Source organism: Lycium barbarum, chromosome 11 (assembly GCF_019175385.1).
Source record: "Lycium barbarum isolate Lr01 chromosome 11, ASM1917538v2, whole genome shotgun sequence".
Taxonomy (NCBI): Eukaryota; Viridiplantae; Streptophyta; class Magnoliopsida; order Solanales; family Solanaceae; genus Lycium; species Lycium barbarum.
In genome coordinates, this window is record NC_083347.1 from 17,698,409 (window position 1) to 17,720,848 (window position 22,440).

The window sequence follows — 22,440 nt, forward strand, 5'->3', positions numbered from 1 at the left end:
CTCCCAAATACCCCTGACATCCACCTATGGGGTCTAATATACCCTTATTTCTAACAGTCTCATGTTGATGCCCAATTTTGTCCAATTTACATCGTAAAGCTTCTATTTTAATATTAATTATATTTTTTTTATCACAACCTATAGTTAAATTTCTTGATAATCTCTATTACTAATATTATTATTATTATTATTATTATTACTATTATAATAAAGTGCTCTAGAAAAAAAAAGTGCTTTATTCACCTCCGCAAAAAAGTATAATCAAATACAACTCCTATCTTCAATTTGATAAATTTCTATGGCCAAAACACCAACTTGTTGGTTTTTAAAATCTGCTTCCCCTGTATTTTTTCCGCCAAAAATACAATAAAAATGAAAACAATAAAATACTTTAGGTGCTACACAAAAATCACTAGATTCCTGCCTTGGTTCTGTTGTACGATGCTTTAATACCTTCATTAAACTAACCGTAAAGGTACTGACAGGAATTTTTTATTTAGATTACCCAATAATTGCATGTGATAACTTTATGAAATCCAGAGTGTCAACCGCGTTTGTGTTTTCCTTCGGTCGGCGTTTACCACTCATTTCCATCTCTCTTCTCTCTGTTTCCTCCCGTTTTTCCCTTTCCTCTATCCAAACAAATTTCACCTAATCTTCCCGGCAAAAGACCCTAATCCCAATTTAACCACAAACCGTGTAGTCCGTGTGTCACCGTCCAGTACTACTCTCACCCAAGCAGGCTTAACTAATGAGATCCGGTGCGTACGCTGCAACTCTAATATAAGATTGTGAGTCACCTAGGGAGGGGTTGTAGTAATACATGGATCGAGCTGAACCTGGCAATGCATCGATTGCCAGGATTTTCTGCTTATAAGAAGCGGGTCGACTCTAAGAAAAAACGCGCTGTTTCCTCCGTTAATTCTAAGCCGAGGCTGGAGCGATTGAATGCACGGAAGGGTATTAAATACGAACCGTCTATGATTGAGTTTAGTAAGGATAATAAGAGTTTTCGAATCGAAGGAAAAGGAGAGGTTGAGTTCCTTGAATGTTTCGAGAAGTTAGGGTTTTCGGGTCCTGATGATTTTGCTATACCTGCTGATGAATGGGATGCTATGATTGTTCGTTCCTCCACGGATAATAATCATGTTGTTGATGTTGCTAGTAACGTTAGCAGGGCAATTGATCTAGGTAATAACAAAAGTAAGGATAATATTCTTGGATATTATGATGATAGTTGTAAAGCTAGTGATGTAATTCAGTCAGTTAAGTTAAATGATGATATTAGTGATGTGTGTGAAACAAATAGTAGAATGAACGGAGTTGTTTTAAATGGAAATGAACCTGTAAGTTTACTTGGATGTGGTGGTGGTGGAGGGATTAGGGGTTTAAGGCCGCCGCCTTTTCTGGCTCCTCCACCGGTCATGTCGCTGCCAATAGTTGATGGTTCATGCTCTACTTGGGATATATTTAAGGCATTTGGCCCGGAAGATCATAGGGAATCAGGGCTTTGTAGATCTGAGGTTGTTAACGGCGATGACCTATGTATTAAGAACGAGGAGGATGAGGAGGAGGACAATAGTACTAGGAGGAGAATAAGAGAGACTAGCTTGCTTTCAGTATCGAGTTCTTTCACCAATACTTCGAACGATGATGACTCTTCCAGCAGCACGACAGAGCGTACGTCTATCATCTCACCGAATGGGAGATTCACGCGCTTCATTACAGGATGGGAAAAGGGTGATCTCCTAGGACGTGGATCATTTGGATCCGTTTATGAAGGAATTTCAGAGTAAGCCCGATGCTTTTATGACTCATCTTTAGTTTCTTTTTGCTTTTCAATTTTGAGCATGATTTGCTAGACTGCAGCTAGTTTGCTTGGCTGTAATTTTGGTGCAAAATATCTATTACCTTGATATTAATAAATCAGGAGACAGATTTTTAATACCCTCCATTTTTATTGAAGGAAAGAAATCTTTCTGTTTGAAAGTGGGAATACTAAATAGAGCTTCAAGGAATGAAGGTTTATTTAGTATTTGATGTATCAAGATACCACAAGCTGTTATTTGTGATTCTAAATCTTAAGGAAATTAGGTAATGGAAGCTGTTAGCTATTTAACATAAACCAATGTGGTGTATAAGAAACTTTATCTTTCAAAAAGACAATCAATTATTACGAAAATAGTTACTACTTGACATTTAGTGTTGATAGGTATTGTTTGAAGATACAGTGTAATTTAAGGTTGTCTACAGTTAGGAGCACACTCTTAAATAAAGGCAAGTGTATTTGTGACTGCTTGACAAAACTTCAGAGACATAATGTGTTGCTTAACCCGACTATGGCAGAAAACTTAATGGCTAATAGGAAAACTTGTCTTTTTCTCTTCTGCAATAATGATTTATTGATGAATCCAACTTGTTGGATCTTTTTGATAGATGAGTGTAAACTTTTATTGAGAGGAAGTTAGCAATATGAAAGTGCTACAGAAGCATTACAGATTCTGCAAAGCACTGAGCATGTCTAGAATGACATTTACATCATTCACAAAAGTCAGGCTGCGCTAAGAAGATATTGAATTAATCACCCAGAACAAAAAGGAAACAAAATATTGATATGTACCTCATTAAATTATAGTTTCCTGTCATACTCAATTTGGACTTTTCTCTAATTTCTACCAGTTTTTAGGTCTTTTAGAATTATATGACTTGCTAAACCTTTCCTGCTTTCACATTTTTTATTGGAAAGTAACCTTCTGTGTTCTCATTGCTGCAGTGATGGTTTCTTTTTTGCTGTGAAGGAAGTGTCATTACTTGATCAAGGTGATGGGGGAAGGCAATGTCTATCTCAACTCGAACAGGTTGGTACAATATTTTTGATGGGGTTGGAACTTATCAAAAAACCATTTATTTGAGCTGGAATTTGGAGACACCCCCAATAACAAAATTAATAGAAGTGGAAGTGTGGAACAAAGAAGAGGAATTTGGATTAGAAACGGACCATCCTTTTATAAGACATATGAAATAAGTTTGAATGATGAAGAAAGCTACTATTATGTGCATATGAAATTGTCATTTTTTTGGATAATTGTCATTATATTTCTAGATTCTCATGCTTCCTCCTTTGTGCTTCTTGGTGGTCTATGTTCTACTTTTAGTGGCGTATTCACTGATTTGTTTTGTTTCTTTTTCATTTGTCTTGTTCGTGTATAGGAGATTGAACTTCTAAGTCGGTTCGAACACGAGAACATAGTCCGATATTATGGAACCGACAAGGTAATTCCTTCTCTATTTTGTGCTTCTGCTTGCTTCCTAAAATGGCTCCTTCTCAGAGAGGAACTGTTTTCTAATTCTTTCCCTGTGAATAAATACTTTTCTATATAAAAGCCTTTGGTCTGAAGAGTGCACATTACCATTCACGCATTTGATCCTATATGCAGAAATGCTTTTTACCTAGCCATTTTTCTAGCTGTATGTCTCGCTCTCCACTTTTGGCAGCTTAAATGTAAAATATTGTCTTAGATTTCTTTCCAACCTTTCAAATTTGTTTGTTTACTGTCTCACATCTTCCTTTTCAAAATTCACTTCGCTTGCCACGTTTTTAGTACCATGATTAAATTGGATAAGCTAACTGTCTTAATACTTCAATCTCTTTCGCTTTGTCTAGCAATCTTCTCTCTGTAGTTAATCCTTTTTTCAACTCCTGGCTAAATATTTTGCAGAATGATTCAAAATTGTACATCTTTCTTGAGCTGGTCCCACAAGGATCTCTGTTGAATCTTTACCAGAAGTATCACCTTCGAGATACACAAGTATCCGCCTACACAAGGCAGATTTTACGTGGTTTGAAGTATTTGCATGACCAAAATGTGGTTCACAGGTGAAAATCAGAGCAACAAATGTTTGCTATCTCTACTCTCCTTTCTTTTTATATATGTATTAGATCTCTTTTACCAATTGGTTGGTTTTCTTAATGTCTATTATCGTGATACACTGGATAGTGAACTCAGGAGTTGAGCCTCCTGTCCGTTTTGAATAAGGGTATAGGTTGTTTGCGGATTGTTGCAAGTTAATGACGTTTATGTGAATCACTAGGATTCACCAAATGTTTCATTTATTGATCAATAAAGTAAACATTTGAATTCAGTAATGCCAATTTATTTAAGTGACCGTGGTGGATCACTTTTCTCATCTGTTTTCATACGCTCTAGAAGATCTCTATGAACTATTTTCTTATCTGGTTTGTTATCTAAATTTAGGAAGATGAGGACTTACAAGGTTAAATGATCTAGTAACTCTAGCATACTCATGCTAGCGTGTGATTACTTACTACTTACAAAGAAAATGCATCTGAATTGTGATTTGTGAAAGATGGTTGAGAAGGTGGATCTTTTAACAGAATTTACCAGTCAGGGATAATATTCATGCATTAAAAGAAGGATTTACATGAGAATTTGTTTTGCTTTAGTTTATAACCTTTAGTTTTTAAGTTTTTACATTCTTGGTTGAAGTTAAAATTGGCGTGCCCCATATCTTTGAAAAGGCCTGCACAATAACATAATTATTTCTTATAGATTTCTGATATGCTTTTATTTTATTTTTCTTGTAGAGATATTAAATGCGCTAATATATTGGTGGATACTAATGGATCAGTCAAGCTTGCTGATTTTGGCCTTGCAAAGGTTGTTTTATCATCTCGTTTTTGTCCTTTATTTTGTCTCTCTCATTCTGATGCTTTTATTCTCTTCCACACTTCCAGGAGTTTTAAGCTCTTTTTTTGTGTGACAAATTCTGATAAGTGGATTTGTACAACATGCAGGCTACTAAGTTGAATGATGTCAAGTCTTTCAAGGGTACTGCACTCTGGATGGCTCCTGAGGTAAGCTTTGATTGTCTTTTTTGACTATTAACACTTAACTGGAAATTGGCTAATCTAAATATATATGTAATCTTGCAAATCACTTGAGGGGCCTGTTTTGTTGTGATTATAAAAATATCAATTTTGGTGCATTTTCGCAAGTTAATATTAATGGAAATCAAATCTTTAAGTGTTTTAAAAAAATAGTTGCCGAGTGCATTAATGGGTTTGGGGTTCTTGCTTTCTTGCTTCGTAGCAATCATCAATCAGCATCAAGAAACAGATGTTAAAACTCTTTTGGGTGAGCATGTACTTGGCCCGCACAACAAGAGTCTCATGCTCTCATGCTTGCTTCTTAGCAATCACCAATCAGCTTTGAGATGCATAATTTAGTACTCCTTGAAAGAATTGCATTTGGCGCACACACTAAGAGTCTTGTGGTTTTTAAATGACTTATAATGTTGACTTTTTCACATGGTGAACTGTTAAAATATGAATTTCAGAGGTATCTCTAGATATTATCATCCTTTGGAGTAAATTAGTGCTTGTAGGCAGATAGGAGAATAGCTAATTGACATGGTTGCTCAGTCACCCAATGTTTAATGATTTGTGCGTCAGGCTGCTAGCCAGAGAAACTTGTTTGGTTTGTTTCTTGCAGTTTCAAAAGTTTAAAACCAAGTTATTTTATAGCAGCCACTAGCCTATGCCTCATGGGCCACATATGATCTCATATCTAGTGTGAGGAAAATTTTGTCTCCTCCATTATTAAAGATTGAATATCTTTGTCAAGCTCAATCTGAAAATAGGCGATGCAAATTTTTAGTGGATGTGGATGCAGGTGCTAGAGGTGGTTCAAATTGCATATTTAGATCCTATGTTTGCATGACTGTTATATTTTACTGTCAGCTTGCTTATTTTTACCTTCTTATCAATTTTATTGGTGTATACCTAAATAGTAGATGTAACAATTTGTTGGTCTTGCCTCCGGAATCCAAAAATTTAAGCCCAAATAGTTTCGCTGCAGCTCGAATTAGCAATTCTTTACAACTTCTTCAAGCAAATCTAAATAACTTGTCTATTTATTCTTTGAGTTTGAAGTTGGCGAATGAATTCATGATTGTTCTTTTTGGGTACATGTGCATCCAAATAAGGCAGACATAGGAAGTATTTTAGGGCGAAGTTAATCCACTTATATCTCTAATTAATCATAGATGTAATAGACATTCTAATCTCTGGAGAGTCTTGCAAGTTTGTGTAAGTGTACTGTTGCAAAATCTTGTTTAGCACATAAATTATGTAGTTACATTGTGGGTTGTTAACACATCCACCTATTTTCTTTCATTATTTGAAATTCGAGATTCTTGATACAATCTATACTATTGTTACAATAGAATATCAGAAAGAATGTACATTGTTTTCTTTCCTCTCCATGAGTTTCCATTGGCAGTGGTTTCAGGTGCTCATTTCTATGACCCATCCTCTATGTAGGTTGTGAACAGGAAGAACCAAGGTTATGGACTTCCAGCTGATATATGGAGCCTTGGCTGTACTGTCCTAGAGATGCTTACTCGCAAGTTTCCTTACTCCCACTTAGATAATGTACGTATGCACGAGCTTCATATTTTTTTCTTCATTAAATATTGATTGGTCAGACATACTTGTCAATGGCTTTGTGGTGGTATATGTTATTGGTAAAATCTAGACAAGTATGAATTATTTTGGCTGAAATGGTATTCTTTCTGCCGCATGAGGGTCTAGTACGCTATCCATTAGTCTTGGTAGATCTAATTCATGGGCGAAATATTAACTCATAACTTTTTGAAATTTTATATGTAGCCATTCACTCTGATTGAAAGATGTGCACAAGGTCTATTCTAGAAACGATGATTGGAGTGCTCTGTTATTGATACATGTAGAGTCTAATTCAATACTTGATTAAGCTGTCTCAACAAAATTGTATTTGTACCGAAACGAAATGGCTATTGAAATGTGGAATTATCCACGCCTTTGACCTCTTATATGCTTTAGTCTTCTCTTTTTCCAGTTATTCTAAGGAGGAGAATTTTTAGAGGTGTGCACCATTAGCTGTAGATGTTTGGGATCTATATTCTCACACAAAATGCATTTGTTTATGCTATTCTGCTATGTTAAATGGTCTTTTGCTAGTTATATTTTATTATTGGGAAATCACTGATTAAAAACTATGTCGGCCGGACTCTTCAGAAATGTCGACGGGTGTGCATAGGATCCTCCAAAAGTAGTGCATTTTTGGATGATCTGGCACGTTGCAAAAAACATTTTTCAGGATTAAAACAGACACACATATATATATGAGTATGGAGTTTTTTGTCCTCCCCCTCCCCATATTACTACTATATATAAGGGCAAACTTAGGGACTTTTGTAGTCCTCACAAGAATTTCCAAATTTTTTTTAAACTTTTTAATTAATTACTTTTAGGTCCTAATCTTATTTATTTAAGTCAATTTTTTGTTTTTTGTTTTTAAGGTCTACTTTTCAAAAGCTATCGAACCTCCTACCTCATTTTTCATGTTCTTTGGTTTTCTGTTTGGTGCTCGATATCCGCATTTGAGCCCAATTAAACCAGATAATTCGCACTGTAGCGCGCCCATTCGGGGGAAGCGCTCCCTCCAAAGATTTTTTCCATATCCATGTTCGAACCCCTAATCCCTAATTAAGGGAGGAGCAGCTCCATCCGCTGCACAAGTTAAATTATGTATTTGTCTTAAAAGTTCATTAACTGTGTATAGATTATTTATTTAGAACTAAATAACTTTAGAAAATTAGGATACATAACTTATAAATGTCAAATTCTGGCTCCGCATTTGATTTGAAGTAAATAATTTCATCAAAATGGAAGTTAAAATATTAAAGGAGTGGAATGAAAGTTTTGCTTTCATATATTGAAAATATACTTATATGAAATTTAATTATTACTAACGTAATTACCCACTTGTGGGACTACAATGGGTATATGGTTGTTGTTGTTGTACACTTGTACTAACCCAAATTATATTTCTTTAATTAAAATATCTACTTTTATATCTTGAGTTTGGAGCCCGGGCCTCACATAACTAGTATATAAAAAAAAAGGGCAGCCCGGTGCACTAAGCTCCCGCTATGCGCGGGGTCCAGGGAAGGGCCGGACCACAATAGTACATATATAACTAGTATATATGTGTGTGTGTATATATATATATATATATATATATATATATATATATATATATATATATATATATATATATATATATATATATGTAATGGAGTTTCTGCTCTAAATTGATATAAAAATACTGAAATTCTTTTTTTGGACGAGGAATGAGATGCTAAGTCTTTAAGTTGGAAGTTACCTCATAATACATGAGAAATAGCTATTTTCCTGTCAAATGCTATAAATTTATGAGGTTTCCTTTTGTTATATTTCTTATTATGGTCAACGTAGAAAATGTTATCCTTGTGCAATTGAGTTTAGCTTGTTTATGAAAAAACGAAAAAGAGGGTTTGGGTGGGGGGAAGCATTTCTTTGATTGAACACCTTCTTTGTAATGATGCTGATGCGTGCAAATTCACTATTTTTTGGAGAGTGACCATATATATTTTTGTGGAACAGCCAATGCAGGCACTGTTTAGGATTGGAAAAGGGGAACCTCCAGCTGTCCCTAATACCCTTTCGATAGATGCACGAGGTTTTATTAACCACTGTCTGCAAGTGGATCCTAGTGCTCGTCCAACTGCTTCTCAGCTCTTGGAGCATCCGTTTGTAAAACGAACACTTCCCTCTTCCTCAGGCTCAGCTTCTCCTCTCAATCTAGGCAGGAGGCTTTGAAATCTTGTTGTAAGTTCCAAATGTCACTTGGTTATCTATTTTTACTAATGGTAGTCACTTGCTCAACTGTTGTGTTAGAATTTCAAAATGCTTCCGTGTTCACCTTGATTCCTGCCATTGCTTCAGTTGAGTTGGCAAAAATTTCTGCCATCTAATTGTAGAAATCTGCTTTAGTTAATCTGCACAATCATTTTAAGAGAAATTACTTGTGTTTAGTGTCACTTGAATCAATATAACAACTAAGCCTCAGTCCCAAACAAGTTGGGTTCTTGGTCAAAGCCGTCACTATCTTTAGGATAGACTTTCCTTCATCATTCCTAGTGCCATAACCATATCCCCGCGTACTTGGTCAAAACCGTTACTATCTTTGCCCACATGACCGTATAGATCTCTCCCAAGAAAGATGTGTTGCTCACTTGAATCATTAGTGTATCAAACAAATGAATGGAAATGTAAAAGAAGCAATATGTTCTACAGAAATAAAATATCCGTCTGTGTCCAACTTTGTAGTTTCTTCGTTGTTTGTAAGGATAAAATCGACTAGCCTTCAGATTCTAGAGATTATTAAAACACATGGGATTGTAAAATACTTAAAAAAAGGGACTAATTCAAAGTGGAGAATTAAAATGTCTAAATTTGTTTGAGAGAATCACAGTATACTGCTATTTAAGGTGAAACATTTTGGTTTTTAAGGAGAATTTAAAAGGTACCTCGCTAAAAATACCTTTACTTATCAAAAAAGGTACCTCATTAATTGCATAACAAAAGTTTGCTGTTCAAGTGGTTATGGAAATATAGTTCTGAGGGTGAGGCTTTCTGGAAGCAAGTAATTGAAGCTATTTATTGTGACAGCTGACAAGGATGGATGGAGATCATGTCTACCTAATTCACATTCAAAATGTTGGATCTGGAAGAATATAATCAGGTTATGGGATGAGTTCTATTCACATATTCCCTCCGTGCCAATTTATGTGTGTGATTGGGCACGGAGTTTAAGAAAAAAAAAGGGAAAACTTTTGGATCTTGTGGTTGTGGCTAGCATTTCATTGGGGTAAAATGGGAAGTTTGAACTTAAATTGTTACTAAATATAAAGACGTGTCATTCTTTTTGGGACAGTCTTAAAAGGAAAGAACGACACATAAATTGGGACAGAGGGAGTACCAGATTAGAAGTGGGTAATGGTGAGAATATCAGGTTCTGACAGACATCTGGAAAGGTAATGAAAATTTGAGAAGCAAATTTCCAATTTTATACAGCTGCTCCATTAATAGAGAAGGTACTATTTTTGAGTTTCATTCAGATCCAGGCTGGCAAGTGAACTTCAGAAGAAATCTGAATGATTTTGTCAGATAATGCAGCAGTTGGAAGAAATGCAAATTGGCACTAACATAAGACTTTTTGATATGGATGACTAGCAAGGATAAAAAGTTCTCTGTGAATGACTGCTACAGATTGTTGATGAGGCAGTCAGGCTCTTGGTAAACTAACTGGCCAGGAAAGATGATTTGGAAGACAAAAGCTCCTAGTAAAGTAGCTTACTTTGGTTGGATTGTAGCTTGGGGAGCCTGTTTGACTCAGGACAACCTCCATAGAAGAGGCTTTTCTCTTGTTAATAGATGTTTTCTGTGTGAGGAGGATCTGGAATCCGTTGAGCATCTGTTTCTTAACTCTAAATTTTCTAGACAGTGTTGGGACCTTTTCTTGAGTATCTGTGTTATTCTAACTGCATAAGGGATTTATTAGAGCGTTGGCAAGGACAAAGGATTTATAAAGGCTTGAAGCTGATCTTGGGATACTATTCGTATATGCAGCTTTTGGACTTTATGGTTGGAAAGGAATAGAGCTTGCTTTGAAGGACAAATAGACCATATATGGATTTCTTGGACTTGTTAGGAGGCAGGCAGTTGGAGCAGTCTTGATGTCTTTGAAATTCTGTTCTGCATTTCTTTCGTCTTGTACTGTTCGTACCATCTTTGTACCTTTATTAATAAAACCTTTATTCATTTAAAAATAAATAAAAAAGGTACCTTTATTAAAGAAAATGCTGCTTTGAAGAAGAAAATAAAAATCCAAACTTAATGATAGACAATCCCCTGAGATTTAGAAAGGCCTTGTTACGAGGGCCTGAGCCTGATGGGTGCATTAATTGATAGAACATTTGGCGAATCCAGATGGTAGGGCTTTAATTGGTGGATTCTGGTTCGCGTTGTCCAAGGCTCCAAGCATTGAGTTGGGCCATTTGGCTTGTGCAATAGGACCGGTTTCGTGGGCTTTAGAGAGGAGGGTAATGTGTCAAGCTGGTTCTCCGATCCTATGAGATTTAGCCCCTTTATTGGAAAGAACTTCTGATATTTAGCCTTTCATTGCGCTCCTCCTCCATTCTGAGTACATTCCCTTTCTTATCACATTCTGCATAGAGGTTTTGTTGTTTAACTTGTTATTTTCTCAAGTACGCCAATTCATGTGAAAGGGCACTTCAAACTGACAAACATGAGAACAATCCAACAGTATCGCCTAGTAATGAAGTGAGTGCAAACTTTGGAGACAAGGGTCCAAATCCAATAAAAGCCACTGTGATTTCTCTCCATCTAAGGCCTGATGGGATGAATTACATGGCACAAAGTATCAGTATTTAGTGGAATAGTCAGAGGTACATGTAAGCTGGCCCGGGGAAGGCCAATAGAAAAAAAGAAAAACTGAAGAACATGATAATGATGCTGCTTTGAAAGTATATAGAACTCCATGCGTCGTCTTACGTTATCAGGGTCACGATCTATTCACAGTCTTTGAGTAACATTTACCTTTCCACCTTTGGATGGACTTTTTGATGTTTTATTACAATCTGCTGGTCTCGCTAGGCTTAATTTTAGCAGTACATCTAAGATATATTTTATGTCATTTTTCCTGCAGATCAGTTCTTCCCATTGGATCCTCAAAATTTTGGTGAAAAGTAATCTGCACGCGCTCCCAGAATCTGTATTTGAACTCCGAGTTCAGCTATTTGTTGTTTTGAAACCACGTTGAAGCTGTTTGCAGTTGTGGTCAATGCCTTTGCTGCAGTGTAATTTTGAGCCCCCACCCCCATCATTCTTTCCGCCTTCCAGACGTCTCTCTTCCACCCCACTATGGGAGGAAGAAGAGGTCAGGTTTTGTGGTGTATATGCAGTTCAATTCATAGTTGAGTGCTTGAGCCGGTATGGGATGTAAAGATAGATGACCCATTTGAAATGTATATATCACGAGAAGAGGCCCAGTTGCTTTCTTCCTCTCTTTCTTGTTTCTTTTCCTTTTAGTTAATTGTTCTGTTGTGTAGTAAGATCTAATGTATAACTTTGTATTTCAATTTTCTCGTCTCAAGCTGTGGGCTAGCAGTAAAAGAAGCTGGGCACGACCGTCTTATAGTTAGGCGGAAGATGGAACAAATCTGTGAGTAAAAAGCGCATCCTGTCTAACTCAACCTCAAAAGCTAGTCGATAGAAGTGAACTTGTCCAAGACCATATAAGTAGGTAACAACACATTTCAACTAATGTGGAACAATAAGAATCGTGCATGTCTAGAGTTGGATATTTGGAGCGCAGACTAAATAACATGAGTGACCAACATCAGGTAAATAAAAAACAAAGGCTGGTTGATGTGAAGAAGATTAATGGTCATCTGGAGCATGAACAATATAATATGGGGATTAACATTGGATAAATAAAGAATGGAGAAGAGTTGAGAGTTGTTTAAGACCATGTAAGGAGACAATAACACATATTCTCAACTAGTATGGGACTACAATTGAATAATATGTTACATAGGTGTTTCGCGAAAGAATATGACGTGGTTTTTAAGAAATGAATAACTTCCCGTTTGAGGGGTTGGTAAGGGAGCTTGAGAAAGGAAAAAAAGAAAGAAATGAAGAGGAAGAAAGGAGGAAGACGTCCCAAAGAATTGTATGAATGATTTCTTCGTATAATCTTTTTAAATTGGTTAAGCATCATATTCCTTTGCACTTTTTAAGCTTTTTGGAGAATTTGTCCCTTGTCTGGGAAGGTGGAAGCAACAGAAGTAAATTCATCAGAAAGTACCTGAACATGGAAAATTCGAAGAAGAATTGTATCGATATTCAGTACTGCTATTATTTAGGTATAATGAAAATTGTTACTGGGGAAGCAGATTACTAAATTTTGAACTAGTTAACAGTGATACTGGGTTTGAATTGTGAGTGTTATTGGGTTCAAAATGTGACATATTAAGGCTGAATATATCAACAATTTATTAAATTTGTAAGTAAATTTTATTTAGACACTCGAATTATGGTATGTTTCGACTAAATAACTGAATACATGATAAACTATTTTTATTAAATACTTCCGGCTCATATTTTGGAAAAACTTTTATGTATATTCTTAAGCCATATATTACACAGTAGTTAAATTAATCACTAAAAATGTTACTTCATTTAATTATACACATTAGCATCAATTAACAATAAAACTTCAAACATGTTCCAATTGAGACTAATGTACATAATTAAAATAGATGATATATTTTATATGGTTAACTTATCTATGTAATATAAATTTGAAAATATGTGTAATTGTTTTTTCACAATTTGAATCAAAAGTGTCTAATATAAACAATTTATTATGCGTCACAATCAAAACAGGTCTTAATTCAAGTGTTTAAAGGAAATCATCTTTTAGAAAATATAGGCTTCAATTAAAGTATCATAATGTGGACTATAGAGGTACATAATGTGGACTATAGAGGTGTAACATAATGCTTGGTGAAAAAGTCAGGCACGATAAAATAATGGCGTCACAATGTTAAAAACATGACTCCACCATGTTCACGTTACATCAATACAAAGCAACCCGACCCGTAAAAAATGAAATGACACTGTAATTTGTATTTACAGATAATAACAGTATAAGACCACCCATAGTGGCAAGCAGCAAAACTATTTAGAGAGAGAGAGAGAGAGAGAAACCAATTGTTGGACGCAAACCCTTTCTTCTCTCTCCTCCATATATATATTTTATTTTATTTTGTTTTTTCAAATCATATTTTGATAAATCGATAGATATATATATACAGGTGCAGAGAAACCTAGTACTATTTTTGTTCGTCGATTCGTAGGTTATTCAGGTACATTTGTTGAAGATCCCTCTTTTTTTTTTTTTTTTTTCAGATTTCGATTGCTTGTTTCCTGCTCTAATTTGATGTGTATATCTTTGTGTTTAATTATGTCTGTGTGTGAATTTTGAGCAAATTGATTTGGATTTATTTGTGCCTGACTAGATTTCATTTATATTTTATTGATTAGGTTTTTGTAGTGTTTACAGGTTGTATTATTTTGGTCACTGTTCTATTTGTTGAAAATATGATAGTGTTCCATATTCAAAGGAAAAATACACCATGCATTTACCCGGTTTAGCCCAGTTTTCGCTTAAAAACCTCTTATACACTTTTATACAAGGTGGACACATTGTTTACCGTAAGTGGATAGTGTTTGTATGTGTCGTATAATGTTGTATACCTGTGTGTATAAGCACTGTTGCGAAAAATAAAGTTGGTTGTGTGAATGTAAACTGAAAATATGGCTATGTTGGGTTGTATATTTTTTGTAAAAATCCCATTTGCTAATTGTTAAAACTCTGAAGGCATTGTAAAGTTGGGAAAAATACTTGTTATGGAACCCGCAAGGGTGGCTCAGTTGGTTGAGCATGGGCCTTTCATAATGGAGGTCTCAGGTTCGAAATCCCCTGCCTACGAAAGTAGGGAATTTGCCTTTTGGGTCGAGCTCATTGCACATGGCTTGCGTAGTGCGGGTTACCTCTCCTGTGTGGTTTGCGGGCTATTGCACTAGAGCGGGTTTACCCAGTGCGCACCCAAAGGGTAGCGGCTGCGGGTTCCCTTGTCATAAAGAATAAAAAAAACTTGTTATGGATAACATTGCCTAAGAGTTTCACTTAAGAGTTGGAATTGGAAAATGGGTCTGTTTTCGTGTTTGGAAAGTTTTCTAAAAGGGCTTTCTGGTTTGTTTTTCTGTGTATTGCAATTGTAAATCTGTTTTAAAATACCTTATTAACTCTCAAAAGAGGAGAAATGGAGATCCTGTTCAAAAGGGCGAGTTTGGGAAGTGTAACTACTTGTTTGAAGTGATGACGTAATGAGCGGGATTTAGGTTGGTGGATAGGCTGATCAATACTAATGCTATTAACTTTTACAATTGAGATATTATATTCTGTTGGTCTGTTCAGTTGGTTGAGGATATCTTGTATAAATTGTCAATAACCTAGTTAGAGGATAAAGAAGCCCGAACACTAATTGGAAGATCATTATTCTCCTAGTTGAATGACCTTTCTGCTCATATTTGAATTTTGATCATGCACAATTACTGTTGTTCTCATATTTTTCTTGTTGCAAAGTGCCAAAGTTGGGATATTGAGAGAGGTTTCGATCCTTAGTGTTCTTTTACAAGTTAAACAACCTAGGCTATCTAGTTGATTGTTCTGCCCATATTTATTACTCTCTTCTTCCCAATGTATGTGCCACTAATTCCTTTTTAGTTAGTCCCAGAAAGAATGATACTTTTCTTTATTTAGGAACAGTTAACTTTAAAATGCCCATTTTACCCTTAATGAGATGATTTGTAGTCACCCAAATATCTATGGCTTAATTTAGACCACAAGTTCCTAAAGTCTTTCTATCCTCCTTAAATTTCGAGTTCAGTCAAACACCATCACATAAATTGGGGTGGAGAAAAAAAACTATGGTCAGTAGTTTTGTGTGATTAAACTTCCTCTGACGTTAGCCTATCCTATTTCAAAATCATAGCATTGACCGGTGATTTTAGAAAGACCGCGCCTATTTTGCTCTCTAAATTAGCTACCTCCGATTCTTTTTTTTTCTTCCAGAACTTCCCCTCTTGTTTTCGTATCTTCTGTTTTTCTTTTTCGTATTCTTTTTGTGAAGTTGGTTAACTTCAATTTATGTTATTTTCCCCATTTTTTATTGAAGTATGTTATTGTTCCCATTATTTTCACTTTAAATGTTTTACCTATGATTCAGTACTGTAAGTTATTTTAAATTTATTGATGATATAAATAGAGAAGGTCTTTAAGAATTTGCCGCAAATATTGTCATGCACAAGTGTTATTTAATTTTAAGTGCACTAGATATTAACAATTAAATAAACAACGCACTAGATATTTGAGTCCCATCTCTTTTATTTTCAAATTTTTAGGTAGAATTTTGAATTTCTTTGGCATTTTAAAAATACAACTATTAGGAGCAATTTTCTGTTTTTTCAATTTTATTTCTATTTTAAAAAAATTCATTCTTCAATGTTATTAATGAATGTGTTTATAACTATTTAGTTAAATTTTTTGACTTTTAAATAAACTTTTATCCGTTACATGTGTGAGTCAAATAGCATAAATGAGAAAGAGAAGCACAAATCATACTAGAATACAAAAAAAAAAAAAAAAAAAAAGAAGAAGAAGAAGAAAAAGAATAATCTGAAAGACATGGTTGATAATTGGAAGGGAAAAGACATTGTATTTATAAAATTACCTGTCAATGGTCAGATTTTGAGATAGAGACGGGAGAATATCTAATGGTCTAGAGTCGGACAAGGAGAGTGATTTTTAATGAAAAGTTGGAGAATAAACGAATTCACCTATAAAAGGCATAAACTTCACGGTCCACTGGGGATCTGTTTTAAAACACCAGTATGTGTTGGAGGTTGGCTTTTCATTGGAGCGTTCCTTTTTTTGTGTGGTCGAGCTGGTTCATTTGATGAGCATGTAGCTGGTGTAGATTTACCTGCTCTACTTCCTAAAACTAGTTAGATAGATGAAACAGAGAGGATGTTAATAGTTCAGTTCTCATGTTATGTCGATCAGCATCATGTGCACTGAACAGTTTTAGGTGATTTAAGAAATATCTTTATCCTCTAGTTTTCTTTCATCAAAGGCAGCAAGTTTATCTGTTTTGAGAACAACATCTATGAATGCGCCCAAGGTCTAAGTGCAGAGTTTGTGAAACATTGAAACCTTGCATGATATCTTTTTCATTCTCTCCAGTTATTATTTAATAGTTTAAGCTTGCTCGTTTAGCAAAAATCTGGTTTACTAACCTCTTCCCCTGCCCCCCCACCCTTTCCCATTGGTTTTTTTGTTCCCTTTATTTTGTGGGTGGGGACTATATCTTCTTTTCCAGAAATGACAAAACCAAGCAAGGTGCAACAGGTAACTGATTTCCATCACCATGATTTGCTGTCTTGCCGCTCAAAAATGTGCAAGAAGATTCACCAAAAGGAGAAACGACCAAAATCATCAGAAAAGAAAGAATGGGAAGGGGCAACTTGCGCAGTTTGCATGGAGCATCCTCACAATGCAGTGCTGCTGCTGTGCTCTTCTTATGACAAGGGATGTCGTCCTTATATGTGCGCTACTAGCTATCGTTTCTCAAATTGTCTTGAGCAGTACAAGAAAGCATATACTAAAGTCACTTCAATTGAGGGCTCTGAACCAGGGTTGCTGTCAACTGATGATCCTAATTGCTCGTCAGGAGCAGGTTCGTTTGCTGGGGATTCGGTAGCTCAACTCCTATGCCCACTCTGTCGTGGACAGGTAAAGGGTTGGACGGTTGTGGAACCTGCACGTAAGCATCTAAATGCAAAGAAGAGAGCATGCATGCATGAAAATTGCTCATTTGTTGGAACGTACAAAAAGTTAAAGAAACATGTAAGACGGGAGCATCCTTCAGCATGCCCCCTTGAAGTAGACCCTTCACTTGCAGAGAAATGGAAGAAGCTTGAGCACGAGAGAGAGTTGAACGATGTGTTTAGCACAATCAGATCTGCCATGCCTGGGGCAATTGTAATGGGAGATTATGTAATAGAGGGTAATTTCGGAGGCCTCCATAGGAATTTTGGATTGGATAACCATCTCGATGAGACTGTTTTTAGGTCAGAACCTTTTGGCAGTCGCTGGAATGATAATGTCCACTCAGATGATCTTTTCGATGATGGCTATCAGTCATTTGATTCGGATGATTTTTTCGCCCATCATTCTGGCACTGGGGCTGCATCTAATGTTTTCAACAGAATCTCTCGACTTCACAGTAGGCTCTTATTGGGAAGATCAAGAAGGCGGCAACGTCATCGAGCCAGTAGCAGAATTCGGTGATTAATCAGAAAAAAAGGTTTTCAAGAGTGGTAGGGATGATGACGCATGTATGTTTTACTATGACTTTATTTGTTACAACACAAAAATGTGTGAGACATCCATGTTGCCATTCCTAACCATTGTTTCCTGCAGGTTTTTAGAGGATTGATGACACTGCTTGCAGCAATTTGGAGTTCCTTTAGTTGCCTGTAAATAGGAACCAGATTGCATAGTAAAGTAAATTCAACCCTCCTCCCTACTCCTAGATGCTTTAATTTCATGAATAAGGCGATAGTTTCATAAAATCAGGTAACTTCAGAGGAATTTTTCCTCTCATTGGATAATATCGATCCTTCAGGAAAGGAGGGCGCGACATTGGTGCATGGGGTTAATTTCCTTAAACTATGAACTAGTAGTATTTTGCCTGTATCGTCTTTATTCCGTGCTTTTGATGATTCTTGTAAGAGGCTTATTTGAGAGTCGTACTGTTCTTTATGTTTTTACCGGCTTGCGATGCCTATGTGATTCGTCGTCGTCATATGTTTGATAAGATTTGATAGGATTAGGAAGATGATGACTTTCCTAGTGGAAGTAGGGAAAACAAATTCTATACTTGGCATTCAAAGTTCATTTTCTTCTTCTCACCATTCAATGCCCCACCTCCCACTGTCCCTCGACTGCCCCATTGCCTGACCCCCACTCCCCATATAAATGCTTTTGGGACACTAATGTTTTGTTTTTTAATCAAACACCAGAAAATATGAAAATCATTTATTTTCTTTCGTACCAAACACGCCCATAACAATTAATATAGGAACATAGTTGCTTTTGATGATCAATTGATGCGATATATAACATAAAAATGGATTAGATGCATATACCTTGTTGCATCGTTTTTACTTTCTTTTTAATTATAGATGATATATGCGTCCTATTTGCTTTAGGGGTTGTGGGGTAAAACTTTGACTAATATGCAAACCAATCGCATAGTCTCAAGCTGATAAATTTACTTTTCTTTTTTTTTGCTCAGTGCAAGAAAGGAGGTTGTGTTATAAAACATAGAATTCAGTTATAACATGCAAATAGAAAATGAGAGGGAGGAATGAACTAAAATATGTCAGACGATTAACTAATTGATGGCCTGTGAATAGTTGAAGTTATACCCAATGGAAAAAAGAGTTACTCTTCTAGTTTACAAAATACATATAATCCCAATAAAGAGCCTCATAACGTAAGTGATCCCCAAGCAAACATATGATGAATATCGAAAAATGATATTGGAGCACTGATCTCTTTTTAAATTGATTCTTTATAATAGGGGAAAAGATCGTGCAGTTTCTTATTGAGAGAAAATCTAAACGAATTCTTTCTCCTGCTGACTTCTGAAAATAACACTATCCTGCATATTTTCCAATGGAAAAACAGAGCATCTATCTCTCGGCAATACCGCATCTCTCAATGAGAAGAAATTCAAGGAAGAAGAGCATGGAAAATGCCTTTTTTTTTTTTTTAAACCTTTTGACTGTTTTCATTTTGTTTATAATTATTTACGTTAGAAGTTTCAATCAGAGAAGTTTCAAGTTAATGTTCTTTTTAGCATGTATGCTCTAAAATGCATATTCAAGAATCAAGACGTTTTGTCATGGTACTACTAGAATATATTATTATCTGATCGATGCATTCCCTAATTTTTGGATTTTCATAATATAGACGTGTTTGAGTAATTAACTCTTTTTAAATTGATTATTGATGACAACTGACAAGAGAGTTAGTTTAACACTGAGCAAATGTACATATACCATTCATGGTCATTTAGGAGCATTTTCCGAATCTGATAACAAAACTAGCCATTTGTGGATCATAATTCACGATCATAATTCACAAGCATTTAGCTATCTTCTGTTTTCGACAAATGATAACTGAAAATGAATTTGAAATTCTTGCACAACAGGAAAATCAAATTTACTTCTATATTAGAAACTTCAAAAATTCAATTAAACGAAACAATCATAGGAAGCTTCAAGGCTTAATTATCCGTTTAATAACTTGATAGTCACGATTGCTTAGTGAATTGCCAGACACCTAAGATGTCCTTAAAGAAGCACTTCAATCTATTCTGCATTACACATCAGAAAAATAACAAATTAGTTGGAGCTTAAATTCTTAGCGATAGTATATAAGTTTTTTTTTTTTTTTTTTTTCATCAGCTAAAATTGGCACACAACAAGTAATTCATCGTATCAAGTTTGATATAGTACTCTAGAAAATAAAGTAGGAACTTGCTACATTAAGTTGAGTTGCACTAATAATATAGAAATTCTTTATACTGTCACTGTGTATAACTTACATCATAGTTAACAAGGCAAACATATTATATGGAAATACACATAATATTATTTTAGGGAATAATAGCAATACTCACGCAAAAATGAGCTTTCCTTTTTTCTCCTTTGGAGCCTTGTCTTCCAATGTGTTCATACCTCCATTGCTTATCGTTTCTACGAAACAAACGGGAAAATGACGATCTAATCCTTCTCGACCATCTCCATTTCTGTACAAAGTTGTTAGTCCTATTAACAAGAAAACACGATATATACCAACGAAAAGAAATAGGGAATTTCCACTACTAGATTAAAAAAAGGGTTTCCCACCGACATTCAGTTAAATTTGTGCTATAAAACATAATTTTCCCACCTAATTCCTATCGAACCAGCTCACTGAGAAAACGCAAGGTGGGAAACAAGTTCTCCTTGAAATGATAGGAAATTTCCTAATTTTTCTATGTGAAAACACTACTATATAGGTTTTTCCCACCAACAATAGCCACTGAACATTTTTCAGTGGGAAAATAGAGATTTTTTTAGTAGCGTTCACTAGATCCCAGTGCTTTGATTATTCAATGATAAGAGCGCAACGCATGATGTGTGATTTAGCAGTAAATAATTAATTCTAATCGTATTAGTTTTGGAGCCACCCTTATCCAAGAGTGCGAAAAATTACACTATTTAGATAGGTAATTATTATATATATATAGAATCTTTTCGACTTTTTTGTGTACTTAAAAATTCTTTATGTTTTAACTTTCCTTTGTGAAAATTCTTGCTTCGGCACTGAATCGTACTATGAACAAAAGTCTGAGAGTATTTAAGTAGACAAATCCAATATCCACCGATATTTGCACTGTGCTCCAGTGGGCGCTCGGAAATAAAAACATTATTATAAAGAAAAAGCATTTCATGACCATTTCGATTGTATGTTATAATTACCTTGTGTTTTTGGTTTGATGAATTGTGAGACTTCCATGATATTTGTTGATAATTGCCATGCCTTAACTCATTTGCATAGGCTAGAAGTTGTGCTCGACGATCATAGCCTCTCTTTCTTGAAAATGGATTTGGATGAATCTTTTTCTTGAAGGGATTAGATCTACGTTGTGAATAATCTTTGGTTGATGAAGATTCAACATAGACACTGATTATAACTCCTCCTTCTCTTTTCACTTTCATGTTAAAAAGACCAACTTATTCTATTAAATAATTAGCCTTTGAATGGTAATTTATCGTTTCATCAACTTGTCTATATTGTTACATGCCATTGTGCTTGCAAGGTGAATTCACATTTCTGATTAAAGAAACTAATTTGCGAGGTTTCAGTTATATTTTTGGGGGTCTTTGGCCGATGAAAACTGAGAATTAGTTAGGGAACTAATTACAATGTGACAATTTGATCCTTATATATGACCCTCTAGCAAATCCTGTTCAATTGGATCTTTTTCACTAATCTATTAATCATCATGAAAAAAGAAAACGTAATTTACGTTCCATTTCTCACATACTATTTTATTTTACGTCTCTAACGAGCAGATCTAAAAACATTATGGTGTGTTTGTTATGGACTTATGCTAACATGATTTTTTTTTTCTTTTGCTAAAAAGTATTTAAAAAATATTTCTTACTCCTTTGTAAGAATTCCAATCAATGGTGCAGCCAAAGTGTTCACTAAGCATTCCGAATGCCGAGCGCACGATCATCTGCCCTTAGTATAGTAAGAAGGTTGGATGTCATACCAAAAAAAAGAAAACAGACCCAATTCGGTCGTTTTAAAATTTTAAAAAATTGGCCAAGTGCGGTCGGTGATCGGTTTTTATACCGACCAGCTGTGATCGACCAATGATTGATAGATTTTTTTAGAAATCTATTTTAGTAGAGTGTATCATGTCTATCATCCGAGAATTATTTAAAACTAAAAAAAGGGTTGAAAACCCATGTAGTAGGACGATTATTTATCCTACTACACACTCCATATTTCTGAATTTTATTTATTTTCTTGCATAAATACTCATGCCAGCTTTAATGGTTTAAAACTTAAACATAATGTTTTATCATTATTCATATCAACAATTCAAGAAGGCCAACTGGCCACATCATTTTGAAGGAAACAAAAGAGAAAAGAAAGAAAAAGGAAAATTGACGGCTATTATATCATTTGAATAGTCCTGTTAGATGCATAGGGCAAATAACTCTCATGGAATTACTTGTGATAGCCAACTTGTTTTTCATGACATGTTACCACT

General features: G+C 35.3%; 3 protein-coding genes across 5 annotated transcripts; 2 read left to right on the plus strand and 1 right to left on the minus strand.

Moving 5' to 3' along the window:
* Window positions 1-511: 511 nt before the first annotated feature.
* On the plus strand, window positions 512-11,986 carry LOC132620375 (mitogen-activated protein kinase kinase kinase 1-like). 2 transcript variants are annotated; one of them, XR_009574817.1, is made up of 10 exons: window positions 512-1,792; window positions 2,774-2,858; window positions 3,211-3,273; window positions 3,720-3,877; window positions 4,607-4,679; window positions 4,817-4,876; window positions 6,344-6,454; window positions 8,489-8,713; window positions 9,557-9,629; window positions 11,616-11,986. XR_009574817.1 is itself a non-coding variant. In XM_060335036.1 (9 exons), the coding sequence occupies exons 1-8, from the start codon at window positions 846-848 to the stop codon at window positions 8,702-8,704; spliced, it is 1,713 nt and encodes a 570-aa protein (XP_060191019.1). In that variant the 5' UTR covers window positions 513-845; the 3' UTR covers window positions 8,705-8,713; window positions 11,616-11,986. The 2 variants fall into 2 exon arrangements, 1 of the variants encoding a protein (XP_060191019.1); XM_060335036.1 differs by lacking the exon at window positions 9,557-9,629 and having other exon boundaries at window positions 513-1,792.
* Window positions 11,987-13,639: 1,653 nt separating this feature from the next.
* LOC132616549 (uncharacterized) lies at window positions 13,640-18,385 on the plus strand. Of its 2 annotated transcripts, none has more exons than XM_060331030.1 (3): window positions 13,640-13,839; window positions 16,918-17,917; window positions 18,021-18,385. In XM_060331030.1, the coding sequence occupies exon 2, from the start codon at window positions 16,920-16,922 to the stop codon at window positions 17,886-17,888; it is 969 nt and encodes a 322-aa protein (XP_060187013.1). In that variant the 5' UTR covers window positions 13,640-13,839; window positions 16,918-16,919; the 3' UTR covers window positions 17,889-17,917; window positions 18,021-18,385. The 2 variants fall into 2 exon arrangements, with proteins under 2 accessions (XP_060187013.1, XP_060187012.1); XM_060331029.1 differs by having other exon boundaries at window positions 13,642-13,839; window positions 16,918-17,935.
* A 1,319-nt stretch (window positions 18,386-19,704) lies between these two features.
* Window positions 19,705-21,465, minus strand: LOC132620442 (uncharacterized). The gene is made up of 3 exons (XM_060335112.1): window positions 21,134-21,465; window positions 20,290-20,418; window positions 19,705-19,983 (listed from the first exon to the last, which is right to left on the minus strand). Exons 1-3 carry the CDS (start codon window positions 21,371-21,373, stop codon window positions 19,921-19,923), a joined length of 432 nt encoding a protein of 143 aa, XP_060191095.1. The 5' UTR covers window positions 21,374-21,465; the 3' UTR covers window positions 19,705-19,920.
* Window positions 21,466-22,440: the final 975 nt, after the last annotated feature.

Bases quoted from the DNA above. Each gene is read 5' to 3' on its own strand.
- LOC132620375 (XM_060335036.1), top strand. From the start codon at position 846: ATGCATCGATTGCCAGGATTTTCTGCTTATAAGAAGCGGGTCGACTCT. The intron at 1,793-2,773 runs GTAAGCCCGATG...TCATTGCTGCAG, and splicing joins GTTTATGAAGGAATTTCAGA to TGATGGTTTCTTTTTTGCTG. The intron at 3,878-4,606 runs GTGAAAATCAGA...TTTTTCTTGTAG, and splicing joins GACCAAAATGTGGTTCACAG to AGATATTAAATGCGCTAATA.
- LOC132616549 (XM_060331030.1), top strand. From the start codon at position 16,920: ATGACAAAACCAAGCAAGGTGCAACAGGTAACTGATTTCCATCACCAT.
- LOC132620442 (XM_060335112.1), bottom strand. From the start codon at position 21,373: ATGAAAGTGAAAAGAGAAGGAGGAGTTATAATCAGTGTCTATGTTGAA. The intron at 20,419-21,133 runs GTAATTATAACA...AACTTTGTACAG, and splicing joins CATCAAACCAAAAACACAAG to AAATGGAGATGGTCGAGAAG. The intron at 19,984-20,289 runs GTGAGTATTGCT...TGTGTAATGCAG, and splicing joins AAAGGAAAGCTCATTTTTGC to AATAGATTGAAGTGCTTCTT.